Here is a 22,620-nt window from a genome sequence, read left to right on the forward strand (position 1 = left end):
CTGGTCCCTGGTGCCAAACAGGTTGGGGACTACTGAAAATCACTTGGTGGGAATTTGTAATGCTATGACCTCAGAGGCCTTTCCACCCCAGGATTCTGTAAAAATAGCCGAGTGGTTTTACCTCCCCAGTGGTAGCATTAGGTTCTCCTAATCTCTGAAGTGCCTAGGGTCTGCAGAGGAGCATCGTCAAACAGAAGAAAGAGTAAGTCAGCTGAATTCTTTGGGCCTCTACTTCACGGTCTATAAAATAAAGGTATTGAACTCAATGATCTCCAAAATCATTCCTAGTACAAAAATTCTATGAGAATTTCACAGAATCTCTACAGAGATTTTGTGACTTAGTGGATAAAAATGACATAATATTCCAGAACTAGTTCATTTAAAACTTGGACTGAAGAATACTTAAAGAAGACACTGCCGAGAAATTTTTTGATTTGTTGAAAGGCCATCTTCATCCTGGTGGAGTTTTTTGGCTTTTAATTTTTGAAATAGTTATTATTAAGTGAAACATTGTTATATAGTGAAGGATTCAACTAGTTAAAGTAACTCTTCTGGCAAACCAGGTCTATCCTTTTTTGTTTTTTGGTTTTTTGGTATCAGAGTAGTTAAACAAATGAAGAAGAGGCGAAAGGGTAATTGTCCTGCAAGATGCTGTTAAAGCTGCACGTGAGATCATTTCATGAGCTCACAAACCTTACTTTTATTGTTGTTGAAAGTGACCTGGATTTCTTGAGCTGAAATTGTGTTATAAAAGTGGAGTTGATGTCTTTTTCTGTAAAAGAGGTGAAATGGGCATTGGCAACCTGAACTGGGTCTCTGTTTCATTTGTTCTATCAAGTACAATCGTGACTATATAGTGGTAGCTGCTCAGTAAATATTAGCGATGTTAGTTAAAGGATGAATGAATTCTTTAAAATCTGTTTCCTCCTTTTCTGTACTTCTAGCCTCATACGCTTAAGCCAGAGAGGGCTTCCAGAAGTTAGTTATTCACAATATGAAAAAGGTGAAACTGAAGTATTGTTGGCAATATGAGAACAGATGTTTTCATAAAATAAGGAAAAGAGAAAAACTGGTCAATGACTAATAACATTATGGTATTTTGTCAAGTCTGTGTGTATAGAAATAGCAATGGAAAATTTCTACAGAACAACCTGTATAATTCTCGTCTGAAATATGTGCTTTTGTGTTAATATTATGCGTGTATGTGGTCTAGTATTTAGTCATCATTTAAAATTATACAGTGATTCATAACTTTTAAGGAATTTTTAAACTTCTTCTATTGGTGTATTAGATGTAAACTGTGGTCACTAAAATTCCTATCAGTCTTTTTTAGTTTACATTGAAATAGAACCTCAAACAAGAACTCTACTTCAAGTTATTTAATTATAACAATACTATTTACACTTTATTGCCAAATGTAAATGGAAGAACTATGAATTAAGTACCTCAAAGGATATGTTCTGTGATGAGAACTCCAGTGCAATTGGCGAGCCCCAACAGGATTTTATTATTACCAATAGACCAATAGGAGATATTTTGAGCATATGTATAAAACCATATGTGTTTGTTTTCTTTTCTTTTGAGACAGGGTCTCATTCTGTTGCCCGGGATAGAGTATAGTGGTGTCATCATAGCTCACTGTAACCTCAAACTCCTGGGCTCAAGTGATCCTCCTGCCTCAGCCTCCCAAGCAGCTAGCTGGGACCACAGGCACACACCACCACATCCGGCTAAATTTTCTATTTTTTTATAGAGACAGGTCTCAAACTCCTGGCTTGAGGTGATCCTCCTGCCTTGGCCTCTCAGATTGCTAGGATTATAGGCATGAGCCTCTGCGCCTAGCTGAAACCGTTACGTTTTAAATCCATTCACAAGGAAAGGAGTTTTTGGTTTTTTTTAAACAAAAGGCAAATTCTGCTGTATGATTTTACTGTTTTGAAGGAAAATTCATTTTTCCTGCAAATATTTATTGAACACCTACTCTGTACCAGGAACAGTACTAGACTGTGAGGATAAAGCAGCGAACAAAACAGACCAAAATGCCTGTCCTGTGAAGCTTCCATTCTAGTCGATGGAAGTAGATGATAAATAAATAAGTCATGCAGCAGATTAGAAGGGTGTAGGTGGTATGGGGAAAGATAGGAAAGGAATAGAGAATGTAGAGTGGGGTGGGGCTGTGGGGGGTTGTAGTTGGAAGTGTGGTGGTCAGGGGGCTTCTCTGAGAAGGTGTTGCTCCGGAGAGCAGAAGATGGGAGAGGTGCAGGATGCAGGGCCTCACAGGTCTTTGTCATGAGCTTGGCCTTTACTCTAAGGAGGGTAGTCAAGGATCCTAAGTCCAGGGGTGACTAACTTGTACTTTTCAATGAAAAGAAGGCACAGCTGTTTTAATTGGGTTTAGAATTGGACAAAAGCAGTTCTTTTGTGTAGTATTTAGAAATTACTTTTGTTAATTTTTTTTAATCCAGCAAATATCGAATTGGATTATGTGTAAGAGTCTGCATTAGGCACTAGGAAGGGGCAAAGCTCAATAAAATATGGTGCTTTCTCTCAAAATTAATAATCTAGTGGGAGACTTTTAAAAACCCTATATAGTTAATTAAAATATGGGTCATCCAGTTGTTCAAGAATAAGGATTATTTCTTTGCCCCAGATTTAATGAGCTCCTAAGCTGTGCCAAATCCTGTGCCAGATGCTGGGAGAACCAGGGCTACATTTCCTTCCCTGCCCTGGGGTGTGCTCAGCCTGGGGAGGGTGGAATTCAAGACTTATGAGTGTGTTAAGAGCCTGCTGTGCATGTCCCTCTGCTACCCTGGCCCTCCCATCCTCCTCACTAGATGGCCGGCCAGGTGTATCTTACCCATCTCTGTACCCCCAGTGCCTGCACTTAGACCTTTACTGGTTGGGGTTTTCCCTGTTCTAGCATTTGCTACATTCTTGTCAATACCTGTTGATGTGGCTGCAGTTGATCACATTTGCTGTGTGTGTGTGTGTGTGTGTGTGTGTGTGTGTTTTGGTTTTGTTTTGTTTTGTTTTTAATAGTAGAATTGAGAGGGCAGTGAATGATTTTTTTTATAACATAGTCTCTATCAAGGATGAAAAAATACACAAGAGGCCAGAAAGGTCCTGTGTTTTCATGATAATGGCAGCAAAGACATCTCTTTGTAGAAGTGAAAAACAGTTCTTACATTTTTCTTATGGTAATGAGATAATTCTTTGTATTGATGCCATTCCTAAAAAAAATGGGAAAATAAAAGATAGACTAAGTAATTAAGCCAACTGTTTAATGAATAATGGGTTCAAATGTATGCCCAAACCACTCTGCTCATTCACATTCCCTGCCTAGCCCTTGTAGGAATGTGAGTTTGCAATCCTGAAACGAGTTCCTTGAGGTTTGGGACTGCTTCTTACTGATAGATGTAGATGCAGTTCCTGTGCCGGGCATCCTGCCTTGACCTGGTCACCGCCCATTTGATTCATTGATTCACTGAAACTGTGAAACTGGCATAGCTTTGGAGGCAAGAGGAGAGCTACTAACCACCAGGAGTCCAAGAGTCTTCTGAGAAGAGCTCAGCAGTGTCACACAAGAGGAGTTTCCTAAGCAGTAAAGTGGAAAAGATATTTTAGGTCAAAAGAATAGGCTGTGTCAGTGTGTAGTCGAAGGAGCCTAACGTGTCCAGAGAACAGCCATGTGTGCGCCCATGTGTGTACATGTGTGAGAGAGGGAGCTTTGTATGTGATGGGCCAGGTGCGGGAGACAGAGAGGAGGGCAGTTGTGGGACTCTGCAGTGACAAGAAAGAACTGCAGAGCTTTGCTGTGCTATCATCCGTCTTTGGATCCTGGCAGCCTGTGGAAGGAAGGGTTTTGAGCAAGCAAGTAACATCAGCATTGTGTTTTTGGGAGGAGAATACTGTTAACAATGTTTAAACATGGATTAGAAAGAAGCAAGACTTTAAGTAGCAAGACACATGTGACTTTTGAACCTGTCAAGTTGAAGGTATCAAATTGAATTTCAGAGCCTCAGTGAGGAGCAGGCAGGCAGTTTTAGGACTCACTTCATTTTCTTAGTTGAAGCCATAGAACGGGTTGAGATTGTATTAACAGGCAGAGACTAGAGCAAGAAGAACAAATTATAATGCAACCCCGGAGAGGGCAGGAGAGTGGTGTGAGAAATCATTGGGAAACCAGCGAGAAACAAGGTTTCAGACAAAAGGAGGAAGGAATTTGAGGGAGGGAGAGCAGGAGGTGAACAGTGTCAGTGCTTTGGGGCATATCACTGGACAAGGCCTGAGATGAGGCTTTTTGGATTTGACCATGAAGAATTCTTTTTTTTTTTGACAGAGTCTCACTCTGTTGCCCAGGCCAGAGTGCCGTGGTGTCAGCCTAGCTCACAGCAACCTCAAACTCCTGGGCTCAAGCGATCCTCTTGCCTCAGCCTCCCGAGTAGCTGGGACTACAGGCATGCGCCACCATGCCGAGCTAATTTTTTCTATATGTACTTTTACTTGTCCATATAATTTCTTTCTATTTTTGGTAGAGACGGATCTCACTCTTGCTCAGGCTGGTGTTGAACTCCTGAGCTCAAACGATCCACCCGCCTCGGCCTCCCAGGGTGCTAGGATTACAGGCATGAGCCACCACGTCTGGCTGACCATGAAGAATTCTAATGTTTGTTGCTTTTGGTTTGTCTAATCTCTTTCATTAGAGTTTTAGTCTCACATGGGAAGAAAATGTAGCATCCACTTTAAATTTTCTCACAGTGCCTCAGGATCAATTAATAGATGCTGAACCACTTTGCAGTGGTTTGGGGAGGGTTCACAGGATAGGATAGGATAATTAGAGTTTTCACTAAGTGTTTTATGTAAGTACAAATTATTTTGGCCATGATGCATGTTTGGAAACAAACTTGTGTATCTAAGACCATGCTTTCAGACTGAAATAAATTATAAGCAGTGTTACTTCAAATATACATCTGCCATTCATATTTTAAATTCACTATTTATACTAGAGTGATATTTTTTTTTATTTGTTTGCATAGCCTGGCACCTGTGTTTGCTCTGTTTGTACCATTTTACTGCTCCATACCGAGAGTCCAAGTGGCACAAATTCTGGGCCCGTTGTCCATCACAAACAAGACATTGATTTATATATTGGGACTACAGGTACAGTATGCATTTTTATGTTCACATTTCTTTAACCTGATCTTTTTTTTTTTTTGGTCTTTTTCTCATTTGATCTCCTTGAAAACAATGTGTTTTTTTTTTCCCATAAGTTTGGCTTATGATCTATATCAAATGTTCAAAGGAAGTGTTACAGAACAAGAGCATCAAGGTATAGAAGGTACTAGAATACACTTTCATAGTCTTTAGAAATCTGATAAGAGCTTTCACTGTAATTTGTATCAGTGGAAAATATTTTCATTTCATTGTACAATTGCGTCTAAGTACTTTTAAAAAAAATCATAGTATGAAGTGGAAACAAATGAGAACAATCAAAAAGTAGAAGGTGGAAAATCGACATGAAATTAAATTTACTGAATACGGTGTCACAAATGAATCTCTGGAAAAGAAACCCAGTATGCTTTACCAGCCTGAACTTTGGGGTTTTTGAGAAGCATTTCCAACTTTATTATTTCTATGTCTGTGTGGACTTGGTGGTAGTGTCACCATTTGCTACATGGTTTGCTATGAAGGCCATTAGAGACTTATTGTCTGACTTAAATCTGAAAAGGTTACCTTCACCAATATTCAGTGAATATTGATTGCTCCCCACTGGGTTCCAGGCCCTGTGGTAGAAGACACACACGATTTTCAGTTTTCTCCTTGTACTGCTTGTCACTTTTCTTTTCTCTCTCAGCTTTTGATGTAGTTTTATTCTACGGCTTCCTGTGCTACCATGTGTAGCCTGGCCTTTTGATCCACTGATTAATACTTATAACATTCTTTATCCCACACATAGCAAACCGGATACTAGTGTCACTTCAAAATGCCCTCCTCCCTCCCCTTTTAACCTTTAGCATTTCCTCCCACTGCTCCAGTCTGCTGTCAAGTGCTGTCAATGGCTCATCTGGGGAGGGTGTTTCCTTACTACTTTTACGACCGTTTCTCATGAAATCTGTTTTTCATCTGTCAACCGCCATACCGTTACATGCCCCCTTATCCTACCTAATATTTGTATGGCCAAATAGTCCGTTTCTGTAATTTTTTCTTATGATTTGGATTTGCTGTAGCAGATTTAACTTTTTAAAGCCTTGCATCAGAGGCAGTGTGGAATGGCGGGAAAGCATCCTGGACCTGGCTCAGGAGACCCAAGTTCTAGTCCTGCTGCGGCTCTCGCTGGCCATCAGACTTGGGTCAAGTCAGGGAAGTCATGAAACCCCTCTGGGCCTCAAGTTGAGTGTAGTTCCTTTCAACTCTAAAGTTAGGTAAAATCTTTGCAGATGAAAAGCATTGTTTTATTAATTATGGAGTAGGAATTCAGTGTGGCATTGTAGAAAGTCTTTGGAGCCACATGGACTTTGGTTTAATGACTAGGTCTGGTAATCATTGACTTTGTCACTTACCTTTCTGAGCCCCCATGTCGCCATCTGTACAGTGGGGATAATACAAGAAAACTTACAGGGGTATTTTAAGGAGTAGAGATAATAGTATTAAGCATTCAGCATAATCTGAACAGATGAAAAGAGCTAAGTCATTTGGCTCCAGTTATTAATAATTGGTTTCCATAGCTAACACCAGTTGTTTTTCTGAGATTGTGGATGTATTTTTTTGGCATAAAGCAAAATAAGTAGTATGTTTAATCTCTTGGAGAAAAGGGGTCCTGGTTGGACAGAGGCCAGACATAGCCTCCGTCACGGGAGCCCGTGTTTAGTGCTATTTCAGCAGTATTATGTGGCTCACAGTGGAAGTGTCCTGTTAGCCACGCCAAAGGCAGAAATGTAGGTGCAACTACCACAGGTATTTTTTCACAGTAATATAAGTTTCTAATATTTTCAATAACTTTGTGAGGTAGAAGTTGGTATCAGAAAGTAGAGGTGGAGAAGCCTCACTGGCTTCTTGAAAACTCAAGTCCTCAGCATGAAGGCAGCCGGGCTTCTTCTTGCCTGTCCAGTACCAACCCTCTGCCCTGCCCAGCTCCCAGGAGTATGGCTGAGCTCCTCATTCCTGAAATGTCCATCCTCTCCTGCCCCCTTCCCCTCTGGGCCTTCCCATGTTTCTGAGCCTTTCTCCCTCCCCATCACAGCTACTTGAAGCCAAGAACATTGTTGAGTGAATGAATTAATGAGTTAATGACTTTCATCATAATCAGAAGAGTCAAAGTGCTTGTTAAGAGTCATTTACATAACAAATGGCTTGAGAGCCAGTCCTGTCATGCCCTGTGCTGGGGCTATGGAGGATGCAATGAAGTATGAGACATGGCACCTGTCCCCAGGGAGCCCCGCGGTAAGAAAACGCACACTGTCCGAATGTAAGCAGACACAATTAGGACCAAACGTGATAAGATGAGGGGCTTAAGAGTCCAGAGGAGATCATTTTTTTTAACTGACAAAATGATGTGCTCTTTTTACTTGTGTATGAGACATAGTGGAGTGAGGAGCGTGGGCTGTGGAGCCAGACTACCTGGATACACTCCCAGCCCCACCTACTAGCTGTGGACCCAAGGCAGATTACTAGACTGCTAGGTTTTCTCTTGGTAAAATCAAGTGAACTTCCCTCCTCAGGTGAGGAGGATTCAGTGAGTTAAGCATATGAAAAGCCTTGAGGGCAATGCCAGGCAAATAGAAAGTGTTAGCTAGTTTATTATTCTTTCTATTTTTACAAGAAAACTACAGCAAAATATTTGTCTACACTATTCTCATCCTTGTTATTATGAGTTATTTATGCTAAACAAGCATCCATGCTAGATCAGAGGATCAAATTTAAAGTTGCAGCCCATGCTCATTTCTAGGTGAGCTAGGACTAAAGCTTACCAACCTCTTTTTTATCTGTATGTTGTCAACTCTTACCTTCTGTGTCTGTCTTCTTTCTGTGTGTCCTTGGTAAATGTGCAGAACTTTTAAGATTTTCATCGAGCACAGCATCTGCAGTGAACCTAAGCTATCCTGTCTCAGTGTCCCACTTCTTCCTCTGCATCAGAAGTCCTTAAACTCCCAATGAATAGGCCACAAATCATTGCTTTCCTGTAGGGACACTTTGAAATGCCTTTTTTTTTTTTTTTTTTAAACTCTGAGCTCACTTCTCAGATATAAATGATATGGAAAACAAACGAAAAGATTTCATGAGATCTAAATCTAATTACTTTTGCCATTAATTAACTTTGTTATTGTTCCTTAGTTTGCTCTTCCTTGGGTGAGCTATAATGAGCATATCAGTATTTAGGAAGGGTAGGCATTGGACATGGAACTATTGGCTGACAGAATTTTTCCCATCTAAATTTAGCGTAACAATGATTAAGAAATTAAAATGAGAAAATTATGTAAATAGATATCATCCCTAACACCAAGCATGGGATGATGGCCACATATTTTGTATGTTGTTAATTCTAATAATTTTATATATGTAATATTTTACCTTGTTTAAGTCAATTGATGCCCATTTATAAATAAGAATATGCTTGAATTTCACTTACTTTTCTTTGCGTGGAAGTGGGTCAGGTCCATCCAATCTGTTTTAAGCTATACAAAGTCTGAAGTGTTGATTTAAAAAAAAAGTAATAATAGTAATATTTTCTTTTAAATAATAGAATTTATATTTATTAATTTTTATTTGCTTATCTGTATTATGGCATATGTATTTAATACTTAATATAAATGGTCATGACTATAGTTATGTAAAAGTAAGTGTGCTATGACTGGCAGTTGAATTTCATTTTTAGTTGCCTTTTTTTTTTTCTTTTATAGCTTTTCACCTCTGGTTCCTACATCTGGATTGTAGCCATAAGTGGACTTGTAAGTGTGATTTTTCCTTGCTCCCAATTCCCACTCTATTCTGAAAAAACATTAGGGAGAAACTCATATTTAGATTGTGGGTCATGTTCAACTGTCTCCAACGTTCTTTTAACCATGTCAGGTCTGGCTCAGTGCTACTTCTTTAGTGATTAAGAAGGTCCAATCACATGGAAAAATAAGACAAAAGAGGCCAGTTATCTCAGTTTTCAAGGTAATTTTGATGAAAGTTGTAGCTGAATTTTTTGTGAGTGTTGTTTTTAAATGACATTAGTAGTCTAATTCATAGAAAAAAATGATCAAAAATGAAGAAGTTGGAGTTACTAAAAATAAGGGGATGTTCTGCTTGTTTTTTAAAGAGACATTATCATGCAAGGGAAAAAAATAGGGCTAACTGGAAAGTCAGGTGCGTTGGACCTGACGCAAGACTCATCGCAGCAGAAGGGAATGAACCAGAGCATTTGGGGAGTCCTCGTTCTGTGCTGGAATTTTTTCATCTCGCCCCTCCCTATGCTATTTTATTTAAATAATAAGCATTTAACTTAAACTCTGTATAAGGTATTTAAAAAGGAATTTAGAGCATAAAGTTGAGTTTTATTCTTCATCCCTGACTTAAATTTGAACCTCCAGATATAGAAAAATAAATTCATAACTAGTGTGTATACAGTATAGTTTTAATTTCTTTCTTGGAAAAGACTAAGAAAATTACAGAATGGATTCATAGTAATGCGTATAACATCAAAGGGAAAGGCTCTGGAAACAACTGTGCGTTCCACTACAGACATTTTAAGTAAGTTATCACTATTTATCCTTGTTTCTTAGGTGAACGACTGGTGTTTTGGGCCAATGTGTCATTCTTTATGCCTGTTTACCTCTCTCCTTCCTTTAAGCTATTTTATTCCTTTTCTGTGTTCATTCTTTTCATAGAGAACTTGAGCCTTCATTCTCCACAGCTGATGTGCTTCTAGCCAAGTGGTTCTGGGGCTCGAAGCCACTTTGTCTTCCCCTCTCTAAGTATTTTCCTACCTATCCAAATGCCTGATTTGCTTCAGGACCACAGAGCTGAACCCTACTGTGAGGCCTTCAAAGCACCTGGCCATCCATCTGGTACTCTAAAGACTTGTGGTGGCTCAGGGACATCCTGGGGTCAGTCTGGGGTACAGTTGCCGGGCTCTCTCTGGTAGTCTGGTCCTCACTTGAACTGCCAGCTTGATTGAGGGTGGCTTAGCCAGCCTAAGGACAACAACTAGGGAACTCATTGCTATCTATCATAATGACAGCTGTCTGAAAACTTACTATTTCTTCCATGGTATATTTTATTTCACTTAACAGTGATGGTTTTGAGTCCTTTTTAAAATATTTTCCTAAAGCATTCAAATATTAAAATACCTTATTGTATGCTATTTCTTTGTGTTAGTTAACTATTAATTAATTTGCTCTCAATATTCATACCCTTCTTTAGTAACTCATTTGTTTTAAAACATTCCATTTTCTTTATTGATTCTGTTTTTAGACTCTTGGTTTTAAATTAAGTGCTTGCTATCACCTCAGAAAGTTTCATTTCATGATATTCAATGCTCTAGAATTGGAGGTGGCATTTTCCATCTCTTTGTAGTCTTTTTAAAATCTAAAAATATGCATCTTATGGTCAGAGTCTTTTTTAGTACACATGTTTAACAGGTAGTAAGGTGCCTGTTTTAACTTTTTAAAAGGAATCAGAAGTTTAAACGAGAATTTTTACCATAAAAATCCCTTGTTTCAGAAGGGTGAATAGAATTGCACTGTGTTTGGAATATAATTCCAAGATGATTTAGAATTTTAAAGAGCCCTACTGGCCGGGCGCAGTGGCTCATGCCTGTGTAATCCTAGCACTCTGGGAGGCCCAGGTGGGAGGATCACTTGAGGTCAGGAGTTCGAGACCAGCCTGAGCAAGAGCGAGACCCATCTCTACTAAAAACAAAAAAAATTAGCCGGGCGTGGTGGTGCGCATCTGTAGTCCCAACTACTCAGGAACCTGAGGCAGAGGATCGCTTAAGCTCAGGAGTTTGAAGTTGCTATGAGCTAGGCTAACAGCAGTCCACCCTGAGCAACAGAGCGAGACTCTGTCTCAAAAAGAAAAAAAAAAAAAAAAAAGAATTTTAAAGAGTCCTCCTAATAATAAATATCTCTGAGCCAGCTGAATTTTTCACCTTTTACAGTATTGATTCAGCCAAAGTTATTGACCTCCTACCGTGATCAAAAATCTGATAAATCTTCATATTAATTGTTTGAATTGAATGACATTAACCATGTTTATTTAAAATGATTGGTATCAATGATAATCATAGCCAGTCTTCCTACTTGCTATACTGTAAATGCTGGTGCTTGTTTTGAACTTAATGAATATTTTCTTTCTGACTTTGTCTAGAAAATCTACATTCTTACTATGAAATATTTAGTATAATATGGTATACTTTAGACAAGGATGGTTATAAAGGATGATATCAAAATTATTTGTGAGTAATACACAGCATTGACTGTGGGATCCAAGTCTGAGATTCACAGAGCCACAGTTTGCCTATTCCAGATGTCTCTTGTGCAACATGACTTCTCTTCCTGTATAGATCAAGTGACTTCCCTTTTTTTGTTGTTTTTATGCTAAATTAAATAAAATACAAAAAAAATAAATAAAATTCTTACTACCCAAAAGAAATGTATACATAGGTATTCAGTGTTTTGGGGGAATGTTACAAAACTTGTTGATGAAATTTCACCTTTTAGCATTGAAACCAATTGTTCACCTAATTATGTGTTAAGGAATTCAATCTGGCAATTTTTTTTCTTTTCTTTTTTTTAAGAGAAAGAGCTCTTCTCACAAAGATAACTTCTGTGAGACACAAGTCGTTTGTTACCTGCTGTCATAGAAACCAAAAACTTTACTCATGCTTTTCTGGAAAGCTGCCAACTTTGGATTTAGTTTATTTTATTTAGTTAGTTATTGGTTGATTTACTTTGGTTAAGCTAGTTTTTATCTCTTCTTTTGTCCCTCATTCTTGCATAATTATAGATGTCTCTGAATATGTAACTTTAAAATATCCCACTGATTAAAAGAAGAGGTTGATAAATTACATCAGTACAGTATTTTACTAGTTTGGAGCCCACTTTCTGTCTTCAGTGATGTCACAGAAAAGGATGAGGACTAAATTATTTTCCTGAGTTGAGGGGGAACATAGTTTTTAGCTTACCAGGAGCAATAAGTTAGTCTGTCTAGAACAACTATCACTCTTCATGTCTGTCCTGTGATCCAGCAGAGATTCCAGCTCCTGCCCAGGAAAAGTGAGGGACATTCAGTTGTGCTTAAAGATTACTTTGAGATTACTCGCATGTATTGTTGATAAATGTTTTTGTGTTGCCCTGTCCCTCCTTGGACAGCTCTGATTTTTAATAAAAACATTTAATATTTAAAAAATGACTTTATGAAAAGTTACAAAATTATAACTGGAACCTTGGTTATTGTAGCCAACTGACATATTTGATTTGGCTACAACATTTCAGTTTAAGGAGTACTTCAAAAGTTTTAGCATGAAATAGGAGTAAATACCTGCTTCCATCGTATTAGCACCACCGTGCTCAACTGTTCTTAATGTCTTACGAGAGAGCTTCAAAAATTTAGGCCATACTCACAATTCCAGTAGTCTTTTTACACATTAATGCTTTCTTTTCCTTAAAGAAAGTATTGCTCACTTATTGAACTTTATTTAGATTCTTTTTTTGTGGTTCTGCAGAGAGCCATTGAGGCATCTATATCCCAGTACTTCTTCATTTTCTGCAGTTTTATGAATCATAATAATGAGTCATTACCACTGGGATGTACCCTAATTCTCAGAAGCTGAGGTCTCAGGCCTGATCTGATTCCGGCATGATTAAAATAGAAAGAGCCTGCTTTTGCCAATATTCTACTTTTACACTTCAAGCTTTTATCATTATTTGGTCCTCTTTTAAGCTGTTTGAGAGTGAATTAATAGACAGGCGTCAGACTCCAAGCTTCTCCCTTCAACACAGCCCTTCACTGTACTCATTTCCTGCAGTCGTTACTTGTTCCCTACCATATATCAGACCGTGCTTTATCTTGTGATCAGGCAACCTTAGTGCGAAAAAAAATCTGTTCCACCCAATAATAAGAATAGAATTTAGATTGACAACAGATTATTTAGGACTTTGAATGTGGTCTGAGTTTGGATTGTTGTCTGTTAGCAGTGGGATCTTTAATGTTTTTTGAGCAAAAACACTTAGCGATGGTGCAAGATTATAGAAGTCTTATGAGAGTCTGTAAATCATAGAAGGGGGAAGGGAAAATGAGTCATCTGTAAGGAGTCGGGACAGTTTATTTGTGGGCTCTGATTTGCCTTTCGTTCTCCCCCCCCCCAAGATAGTTTTAAAGACAAAAAATAAAGCACTGTCTTGTAGTAACTATGAAGAAATGGAAATAGCATACTGTCTGTGGAAGTATAAACTCCCTGGAGTATGTTTTCAGGCCCTGGCCTGCTCCCTGGTGAATGATGATGGTAAGCGGCGTCCGCTGTGCCTCCCGCTGCTTGTGCACCTCTTCCTCTTCTCTCCCTGCTGCCTTTTTTCCTATTTCACCTTTCCCCCCTTAGATTTCTTCTCCAAATTGACCAAAGAGGGGTACAGGATAGCAGGTCAGATAATTCACCTGATACTCAAGGCTTCCAGTTAAATTTTAGCGATTCAGATTATTTTCTAGCAGTTCACTGAAAATGAGGACAGAAGCTGCAAAGAAAAATTGAGATTGACTAAAGCCATGAGGGTGGTGGGACTCGTGAAAGGACCACGTGTAGAAGTAAAATGGAATAGAAGACAGCCAGCAGGTCCTTAGGAAATATCCGTACTGGGAGGGTGCTTTCACCCTTTTATAATTAAAATAGCAAGTGTGATGCCAGTACTGAATTAAGTGCTTATAGTCCATTGTACATCACACACACTTACAATCACACTCACATCTGTCCATCCGTAACGTTTCTCTTCTTCTCTCTTTCCTCCCTCCCTTTCTATGCCACCTTCCCCTATCCTCACCTCAGGGAGCCTGAGCCAACTGGAAGAAACCTTCTTCCTTGTTACGGCAATCGCACCTCAGTCCCAGGCTGACAGTTATTACACAGGGAGGCAGTGCCTAGTAGATATGTGATTTTTAAATGAAATTATGCCAATGCCTTAATAAAGCTGGCAGACAGAAGTGCCTTATAAAATTTATTAAAAATAACTATAAAAATTTTTTATTATTGCAGTTTATCTTCTACCTGTAGGCAAAAACCTAACCTTCTTTCAAAGCCTTTCAAAATTTGACCTCCTCACATACCACTGTCACCCCTGTGTACCATATACTTTGACACTGAACATTTGACTGTTCCTAAACATCTCATTCTCAGGATTCTGTGCCATTATGCAATCTCTTATTTTTCTTTAGCACACACATGGCATTTACCATGTACCAAGCACTTGTGGCACATTACATTGTTTGTTCTAATATTTTTGTTCAAATACATTTGTTCAAAATATTTTCTGCCCCTCTCTACTGGGCCTCTCCTTAAATAGGGCCTTGTGTGGCCTGTTGACATCAGGCTTTGTTCTGTGACTTATATTAGCCACTGAAATATGACCATAAGTGACAAATGCTTTACCCAAGCAGAAGCTTGGAGAACCATTGTGTGGTTCCATCATTGCCCTGTTCCCTTTGCCATGAGAAAAGCACAGGTCAGAGAGAGAGAGGCTGCTCCTTCAGACCCCAGAATGAAGTAGACACATGGAGCAGAGCCGTAGCCAGCATGTAACATGAACAACAAGTAAATCTTTGTTATAAGATACTGAAATTTGAGATAATTTCTTCCCACAGTATAACCTAGAGAAAAACTAATAGGGCTCTTTTCTAAGCACTTTATGAATATTATGTTAATGAGTCCTCATAAAAACCTGATGAACTAAGAACTATTCTATTTTATAGATGAAGAAACTGAGACACAGAAATTAAGTATGATCATGTGCTACATAACGATGTTTCAGTAAACGATGGACTGCGTATATGATGGTGGCTCCATAGATTATAATGGAGCATATGTAGAAACCTGATGTATGGCACTTGATATTGGCATTGCAGATCAAGTAGGGGAGATGATTGATATTCAGGAATGGTATTGGGACATTTGGTTTTCCATACGAAAAAATATATCTATGAATGAAAATATACCATCCAGGTTTGTGTGAGTACACTCTAGGATGTTGGCACAATGACACAATTCCCCAAGGACACATTTCTCATAATGTGTTGTTGAGCAACACATAACTGTAATTTGCTAAGTACACCAGCTGATAAGTAGTGGAGACAGGATTCAAATGTAAGTAGTAGCTTTATGTCTATGCTCTTAAAAGATAGCTTTGCAGTTTCTTCCAACTATATCCCTTCTTTCACCCACATATCTCTTCTCCTGGAAAATTCTATTCATCTAAGTCCTGACTCATGCCTTTTCTGAGTCAGTCCTGTCTGTCTTTATATATATATAATCTTACTTATCTTAGTGAGAATACTTAATGAGATCTACACTCTTAACAAAATTTTAAGTGTACAATACATTATTGTTGATAGGTACAGTGTTATACTGTAGATCTCTAGATCTTATTCATCTTGACTGAAACTTTATGCCAGTTGATTAGTGACTCCCCTTTTCCCCCTCCCCCCAGCCCCTGGAAACCACCATTCCATCCTCTGATTCTCTGAATTTGACTAGCTTATATGCCTCATGTAAGTGGAATCATGCAGTATTTGTCTTTCTGTGACTGGCTTGTTTCACTTAGTATAAGGTGATCATCCATGCTGTTGCATATTGCAGAATTTCCTTCCTTTTTAAGTCTGAATAGTATTCCATTGTATGCATATACCTCATTATCTTCATCCAGTCATCTGTCAATGGACACTAGGTTGTTTCCACATCTTGGCTATTGGTGAATAATGCTGCAATGAACATGGGAGTGTGGGTATCTCTTTGACATCCTGATTCAATTGTTTTGGATATATACCTAATAGTGGGATAACTAGGTCATATGATAGTTCTATTTTTAACATTTTGAGGAACCTCCATGCCATTTTCCATAGCTATTGTACCATTTGCATTTCCCCCAATAGTTCACAAGGGTTCTAGTTTCGCCAGAGCATCACCAATACTTGTCTTTTGGGGTTTTTTTTTTCTTTTTTTTTCTTCTTTCTTTTTTTTTTTTTTTTTATAATAGCCATCCTAACAGATGTGAGGTGCTATCTCACTGTGGTTTTGATTTGCATTTCCCTGATGATTAGTGATGTTGAGCATTTTTTCATATACCTGTTGGCCATTGGTATGTTGTCTTTGGGGAAATATCTATTCAACTCCTTAGTCCATTTTTAAAATCAGGCTATTAGTTCTTTGTTTAGTTTGTTTGTTTGTTTGTTTGTTTTACTGTTGAGTTGTAGGGGAACCTTGTCTTCCAGTTTATAGGAATTATGTAGTATTCTTTATAATCTACAGTGCCTAGTACAATGTTTGACATTTGATATACATTCTATAAATAATAGTTGAATTTTAAAATTCAATATTATCAAAAGAATAAATACTGTGCTATAACACATTATAAAACCATGTGATTATTAGGATGTTTTCAACATGTACTTCCTTAATAGGTTCTTTACATGCTCTCCCTAGTGGTAGAGTGCCTGGGCTTCCCATTTTAAAGACAAGGAGGCTGAGGTTCTGGTTGCCTGACTGATAGGTGATAGAACCAGACAAAGGCAGGTGTTCTGCTCTAGGACCAGTGAGTCCAGTGCCTTCCACCGCACATTTCAAGGCTCTCCATGTCTGTTCCAGCCACAGGAAGCTTACATGTACAGGGCTGTTCTTAGATCTTCCCTTAACCACACCACTAAGATGAGGTCCCATTTATCATCAATGAATACATGATTCTAGAGGACAATCTTGGATATGAAGACGTTTTCCAAGACCCCAGAGGCCCCAAAAGTCATAATCAACAACTTTCTGCAGCCTTCCTTGTGAATTCTGTGGGCTGAAAAAATATCCAAGAAAATTTTATCTCATTGGCAGTCTTTCTTTTCTTTCTGATAGGAAGAATCAGGCCTATAGCTATGCTTTCTCTTCTAAGATCATCAAGATACTTAATTGGTCTTTTCTCTACACTTGGTTAAAAATGTAGCTCAAAGCTCATCTTCAACAGGCTCATCGTCTTGCATTTCTTGCATTATCATGTATAAGAATCTTAAGTAAAGAATGGTTTAGGGAAAACTTAAACAGTAATTTAAAATATATTAGGCTGGTTTAGTAGTGCTGCTGATTAAAGGAAGAAGAAATGGAGATAAGGAAAGGGTGACCAAGAAGCACCCGTATTTTTACTTGTGGAGATTACCGGTAGATGGTCGTGTCAGTTGCAGCACAGAGCATTTTCCCATGGGGCCCTCACATTGTCTTCCTATCACAAGACTGAAAGTCTTGAATCAGTTTTGATTATCTCTTTAAAATGTGTTTTTTTCTTTTTTTTAATAGAAGTATCCAGTGTTCCTTTCTCTTTGGGGCTGATGGTGTTGATATATCTCTTCTATCTTGATGATAACCTCTGGGAAAGGGCTGCGGTAAAATCAATACATGTTGTTTTGAATTTATTCATTATTTATATACAACAGCACAGCATGTTATCAAAAGTCTTATTTATATGGATATCTGGGAACATTTTTAAGGTATCAGAAGTTTCTTGTTAAAAAATTGTTTTTATTCTGCTAAAATCCCACCTCTTTTATAAAATTTAAAAAAAAATTGTGTCTACACATGTGTAGATCTTTCTCAATCATCACATTCACTTTTATGAAAAATTCTTTTTTTCTTTTAAGATGTTATTTACGTACAATAGAATTCAATTTTAAGCGTAGTTTGCTGAACTTTGGTAGTTGTATATAATTGTGTATCCACCACCACAATCAAGATAGAAAACAGTCTCCTCACCTTGAAAACTTTCTTCATGTATGTCCTTTTGCTCTCTTATCCCCACATTCAACTGCCAGCCTCAGGTTACCACCAATCTTCATGTCATTATAGTTTTGCCTTTTCTAGAACTTCATATACTTGGTATCATATAGTATGAAGTCTTCTGTGTTTTCTTTCACTTAACATGTTTTTGAGATTCATCTATGAACTTCTGTTGAGATTCATTTATTAATATTACATTTCTTATTATGTAAGTATGAATCTGTAGTATAGATGCACCACAGTTTGTTTATCCATTCCCAGTTGATGGACATACGGGTTGCTTCCAGGTTTGGGTTATTATGAATAATGCTGTTGTGAACATCTACATACACATTTGTCTTTAGACATGTTTTCACTTCTTTAGGAGTGGAATTGCTGGGTCATGTAATAAGTGTATATTTAACATTATTTTAAAAAGTGGCTATACCATTTTGCATTTTCACCATCAATGCTTCAAAGTTCCAAATGCTCCACATTCTTGTCAACACTTGGTATTGTTAGTCATTTTACTTTTAGGCACGCTAGTGGGTGTGTAGTGGTATCTTGTAGTTTTAATTTGTATTTCTCCAATGATTAGTGATATTGAGCATCTTTTCATGTGCTTAGTGGCCGTTTGCATATCTTTTGTGAGGTATCTGTGCAAATCTTTTTCCCATTTTTTTCATTGGGTTATTTGATTTCTAATTGAGTTAAAAGAATTCTTTATATATTCTGAATATATGCCCTTTTTGGGGCATGTTTTGTAAACATTTTATCCCAATATGTAGCTTGCCCTTAACTATGTCTTTCAAAGAGCAAAATTTTAAAATCTTGATTAATTAATTATTACCAATTTTTAAAATAGCTTTGGATATCCTATTTAGGAAATCTTTGCTAATCCAATGTCACAAAGATTTTTCTCCTATATTTTCTTATAGAATTTAATAGTTTTTGCTATTACATTTAGGTCTGTGATCCAGGTTGAGTGTAATTCTTGTGAGGTGAGGGTTGAGATTTTTTTCCACACAGATATCCAATTGTTTCATCACCAATTATTGAAAAGACTCTTCTCTGTTGTATTACCTTGGCACCACTGTCAAAATGCAGTTGACCAGTGTAGGTCCATTCATCGACTCTCTTTTCTATCCCAGTTATCTGTATGTCTATCCTTGTGCCAGTCCCACACTGTCTTGATCAATACAGCTTCATGGTAGGTCTTGAAATCAGGCAATATAAGTGCTCCAGCTTTGTTCCTCTTTTTCAAAACTGGTTTACTTATTTTAGAAACATTGACTTTTAATATGCATTATAAGATCAGTTTGTAATTTCTTCAGGAAGTGGGGGGAAAGTTAAGGTTTTGCTTGGGATTACATTGAAACTGTAGTAAACCTGGGAAGAATTGCCATTGTGATAGTTCTAAAATATGTCCACAAATTCTTTTACACTTTAAGAGGTGAACTTATTTCCCCTCCCCTAGAGTATGGGCTGTACCTTAGTGACTCATTTACAATGAGTAGAATGTGGCAAAAATGATGGAATGTGACTCCCAAGGGCAGGTCATAAAAGACACAGTTCCTTCAATCTTCCTGCCTCTTGAGTAACTTGCTCTTGGGGATGCCATATGCCATGTCATGAGGACATTGAAGCAGGCCTATGGAGAGTTCCACATGACCAACAACTGTGGCTTCCTGCCAGTAATCAGCACTAACATGACAGGTGTGTATTTGAGCCACCTTGGAAGGTCATCCTCCAGCCCCAGTCTAGTCTTCAGATGAATACAGGTAGGCTGACATCTTGATTGCAGCCTGCTGGGAGACCTTGAGCCATAACCACTCAACTAAGCTGCTGCCACATTCTTGACCCACAGAAACTGTGTAAATAGTAAATGCTTATTGTTTTAAGCCATTGAGTTTTAGGTAATTTGTTGCTCAGTAATCAACAGCTAATACAACCATTTTGACAATATTGAGTCTTCCAATTCATGAACATGATGTGTCTCTATATTTATTTAGCTCTTCTTTAATTCCTCCTTGTAATTTTTAAATTTTCAAAGTACAGACCATGTACATTGTTCATTAAATGTATTCCTAAGTAATTCTGGATTTTGATGCTATTATAAATGGAGTTTTTATACTTTTTTCCCAATTGTTTATTGCCAGTGGATAGAAATACACTGGATATCTGTATGTTGTTTTTGTAACCTACAACTTTTCTGAATTTGTATATTATTTCTGGTAGCTGTTCTGTAGATTCCTTAGGGTGTTCTATACATGATCATGTCATCAGGAAATAAGTTTTATATGTTTTACTGTTTTTCAATCTGTGCCTTTTATTTTTCTTGCCTTACTACACTAGCTAAGACCTCTAGTACAGTGTTAAATAAAAGTGGTCAATGGACATTCTTGCCTTCTTCCTGATGTTAGATTGAAAGCATTGAGTTTTTCACCATTGAGTCTATATCTGTAAATCCACAAATCTTTCTAGGTCTTCACATTCACTTTTAGTTCATTTTTAGTCCAGTGTGAGAAACAAATTCATCATAAGCCCATTTTCCCCTTAATTTTTAGTTTGTTGAATCAGTTTATAAAAATAGACATAACTTTATAGGTGGATAGTCTCCTTCTTAAAAGAGGATTAGAAGGTATTTGTTTACATATAAGCTTTCTCCATGTGCTAAAGACTCTAGCTGCCTCCTAATGTATTTTTTTCTTACTAACAGAAGCCTCATTTTATTTGGGACAGCAGTGGCTCCAACTGAAAGATCACATTCCCCAGTCTCCTTTGCATCTAGGTGTGACCATTTGACTAAGTCCTGACATCCTGGCCAGCAAGCTGTAAACATACATATTGGTGAGACTTCTGGGAAGGCTCCTTAAAGTAGCCTTTTGTCCTTTTTGTCCTTATTTTTTCTTGTTGCCTGGAATACAGTTAAGATAGTTGGAGCTTTTTGGCTGGGCACAGTGGCTCATGTCTGTAATTCTAGCACTCTGGGAGGCCAAGGTGGGAGGATTGCTTGAGCTCAGGAGTTCAAGACCAGCCTGAGCAAGAGCAAGACCCCATCTCTACTAAAATAATAGAAAAATTAACCAGGCATGGTGGTACACGCCTATGGTCCCAGCTACTCGAGAGGCTGAGGCAGGTGAATGTCTTGAGCCCAGGAGTTTGAGGTTGCAGTGACCTATGGTGGCGCCACTGCACTCTGCCCCGGGCAACAGAGCGAGACTCTGTGTCAAATATATATATATATATATGTGTGTGTGTGTGTGTGTGTATATATATAGTTGGAGCTTTATTTAACAGGAGGGAGAAATAAACTGTTGTATTTAAGGCACTGTAGTTCGAAGTTGTCTACTTTGCACAGTTGACCTAATCCTCCTGATGCATGATTTTCTAAAGGGAAAAGCTTAAAGCAGCTTTCTGAAACAATTTGTGAGAAATAATCTCTGATCAGATTAATTCTGTCTCTATTCCAGTTCAATTTCCCAAGAATCAAAAGAGTATCCAGTGTTTTAATTGGATACCTCAATATCTTTTAGGTTAATATCCTTCTTCTTCCCTCATATGAAAGAGCGAGAAGAGCTACAGAGAGTTCAGTCTGAATCATTTCTGCACTTAAAGAATAACACAGCAAGACTCTTACAGTAACTGCCAAAGGCACATGGTTCTGTCTGTCGTGAAAAGAACAATCTTTTCAAATTTTGTCATAAATGACAGAAATAACTTTCAGTATCCCTAATTTGCATACAGATTCTCTGGGTAATAAATTACAGAATTTACAAAGTTCATTCATTCTTTCTTTAGCATTTTCAGTACAAAAGAAGGAATAGAAAAATATAAGATCAATTACATCAGGGATTTTTCTGTTTTGCTCCCTACTGTGTTCCAATATTAAAAACACAGCCTGGCACATATTAGCATTCAGTAAATACTTGTTGAATGAATAAATGAGGCCTCAGTGGACCTTGAATGCATATGAAGTTTTTGTGCTGAGGCCCAGGTACAAGGGGACATCTGTTCCCTTGGCGCACCGCTATCATGCAAAGGCAGTGTCATTACCCTGGGAAAGCAGCACTAGTGTTTCTCCTATTGCCTATTAGATGGTATGTTTCTTGGACATGGATACTGTCACCCACAGGGACCCAGGCAGTGCAGCTTGCCTTGTGGGTTTTTGTTCAGCCACAGTTGGCTGGAGAAAGAGATCAACACCTGGGTATCACTGCCAGGTCATGGTTTCTCACCCCTGCCTGCTGTGGTTTCAGGCTAATACCAAACAAGACCAGAGGACAGCTGAAATTTACTCTCTATAATCAAGAGTGTTTTGCATGTTTTCCACCCAACAAATCAAATTCTTTATTTGCCTGATGAGCGTTATTTTGTAATTCCCTTTCTAAAAGGACTAATAATCTGAAAAATCTGAATAAATGTATAATTAATGTCCACGTTTATTAGGGACCTAAAAGAAAATGATTTCCTGTTGTTTCATTCTCAGTTAGACTTAGGAGGTAATAACTTCCACTGTTGGCATATGGGGCGTTCCTACCTCTAACCTAGAGCCACGGCCTGGCTTTTTGACCTAGACTTTCAGCTGGACGTGGGCCAGATGTTCTCTGGTTGTCTGATCTCTGTCCCTTTTCCTAGCCAGTGTT

At 38.1% G+C, this 22,620-nt stretch overlaps 1 protein-coding gene across 1 annotated transcript in view; it reads left to right on the forward strand.

The window, feature by feature from the left end:
- The window catches only part of UBAC2 (UBA domain containing 2), a 175,446-nt gene that overhangs the window by 101,838 nt on the left and 50,988 nt on the right, over positions 1-22,620 (forward strand). The window contains exons 5-6 of the mRNA XM_069467057.1: positions 5,037-5,160; positions 8,898-8,945. Of these exons, the coding sequence (XP_069323158.1) occupies positions 5,037-5,160; positions 8,898-8,945 (172 nt within the window). The remainder of the gene's footprint in view (positions 1-5,036; positions 5,161-8,897; positions 8,946-22,620) is intronic.

This window comes from Eulemur rufifrons, chromosome 4, assembly GCF_041146395.1.
Source record: "Eulemur rufifrons isolate Redbay chromosome 4, OSU_ERuf_1, whole genome shotgun sequence".
In the NCBI taxonomy this organism is placed as follows: Eukaryota; Metazoa; Chordata; class Mammalia; order Primates; family Lemuridae; genus Eulemur; species Eulemur rufifrons.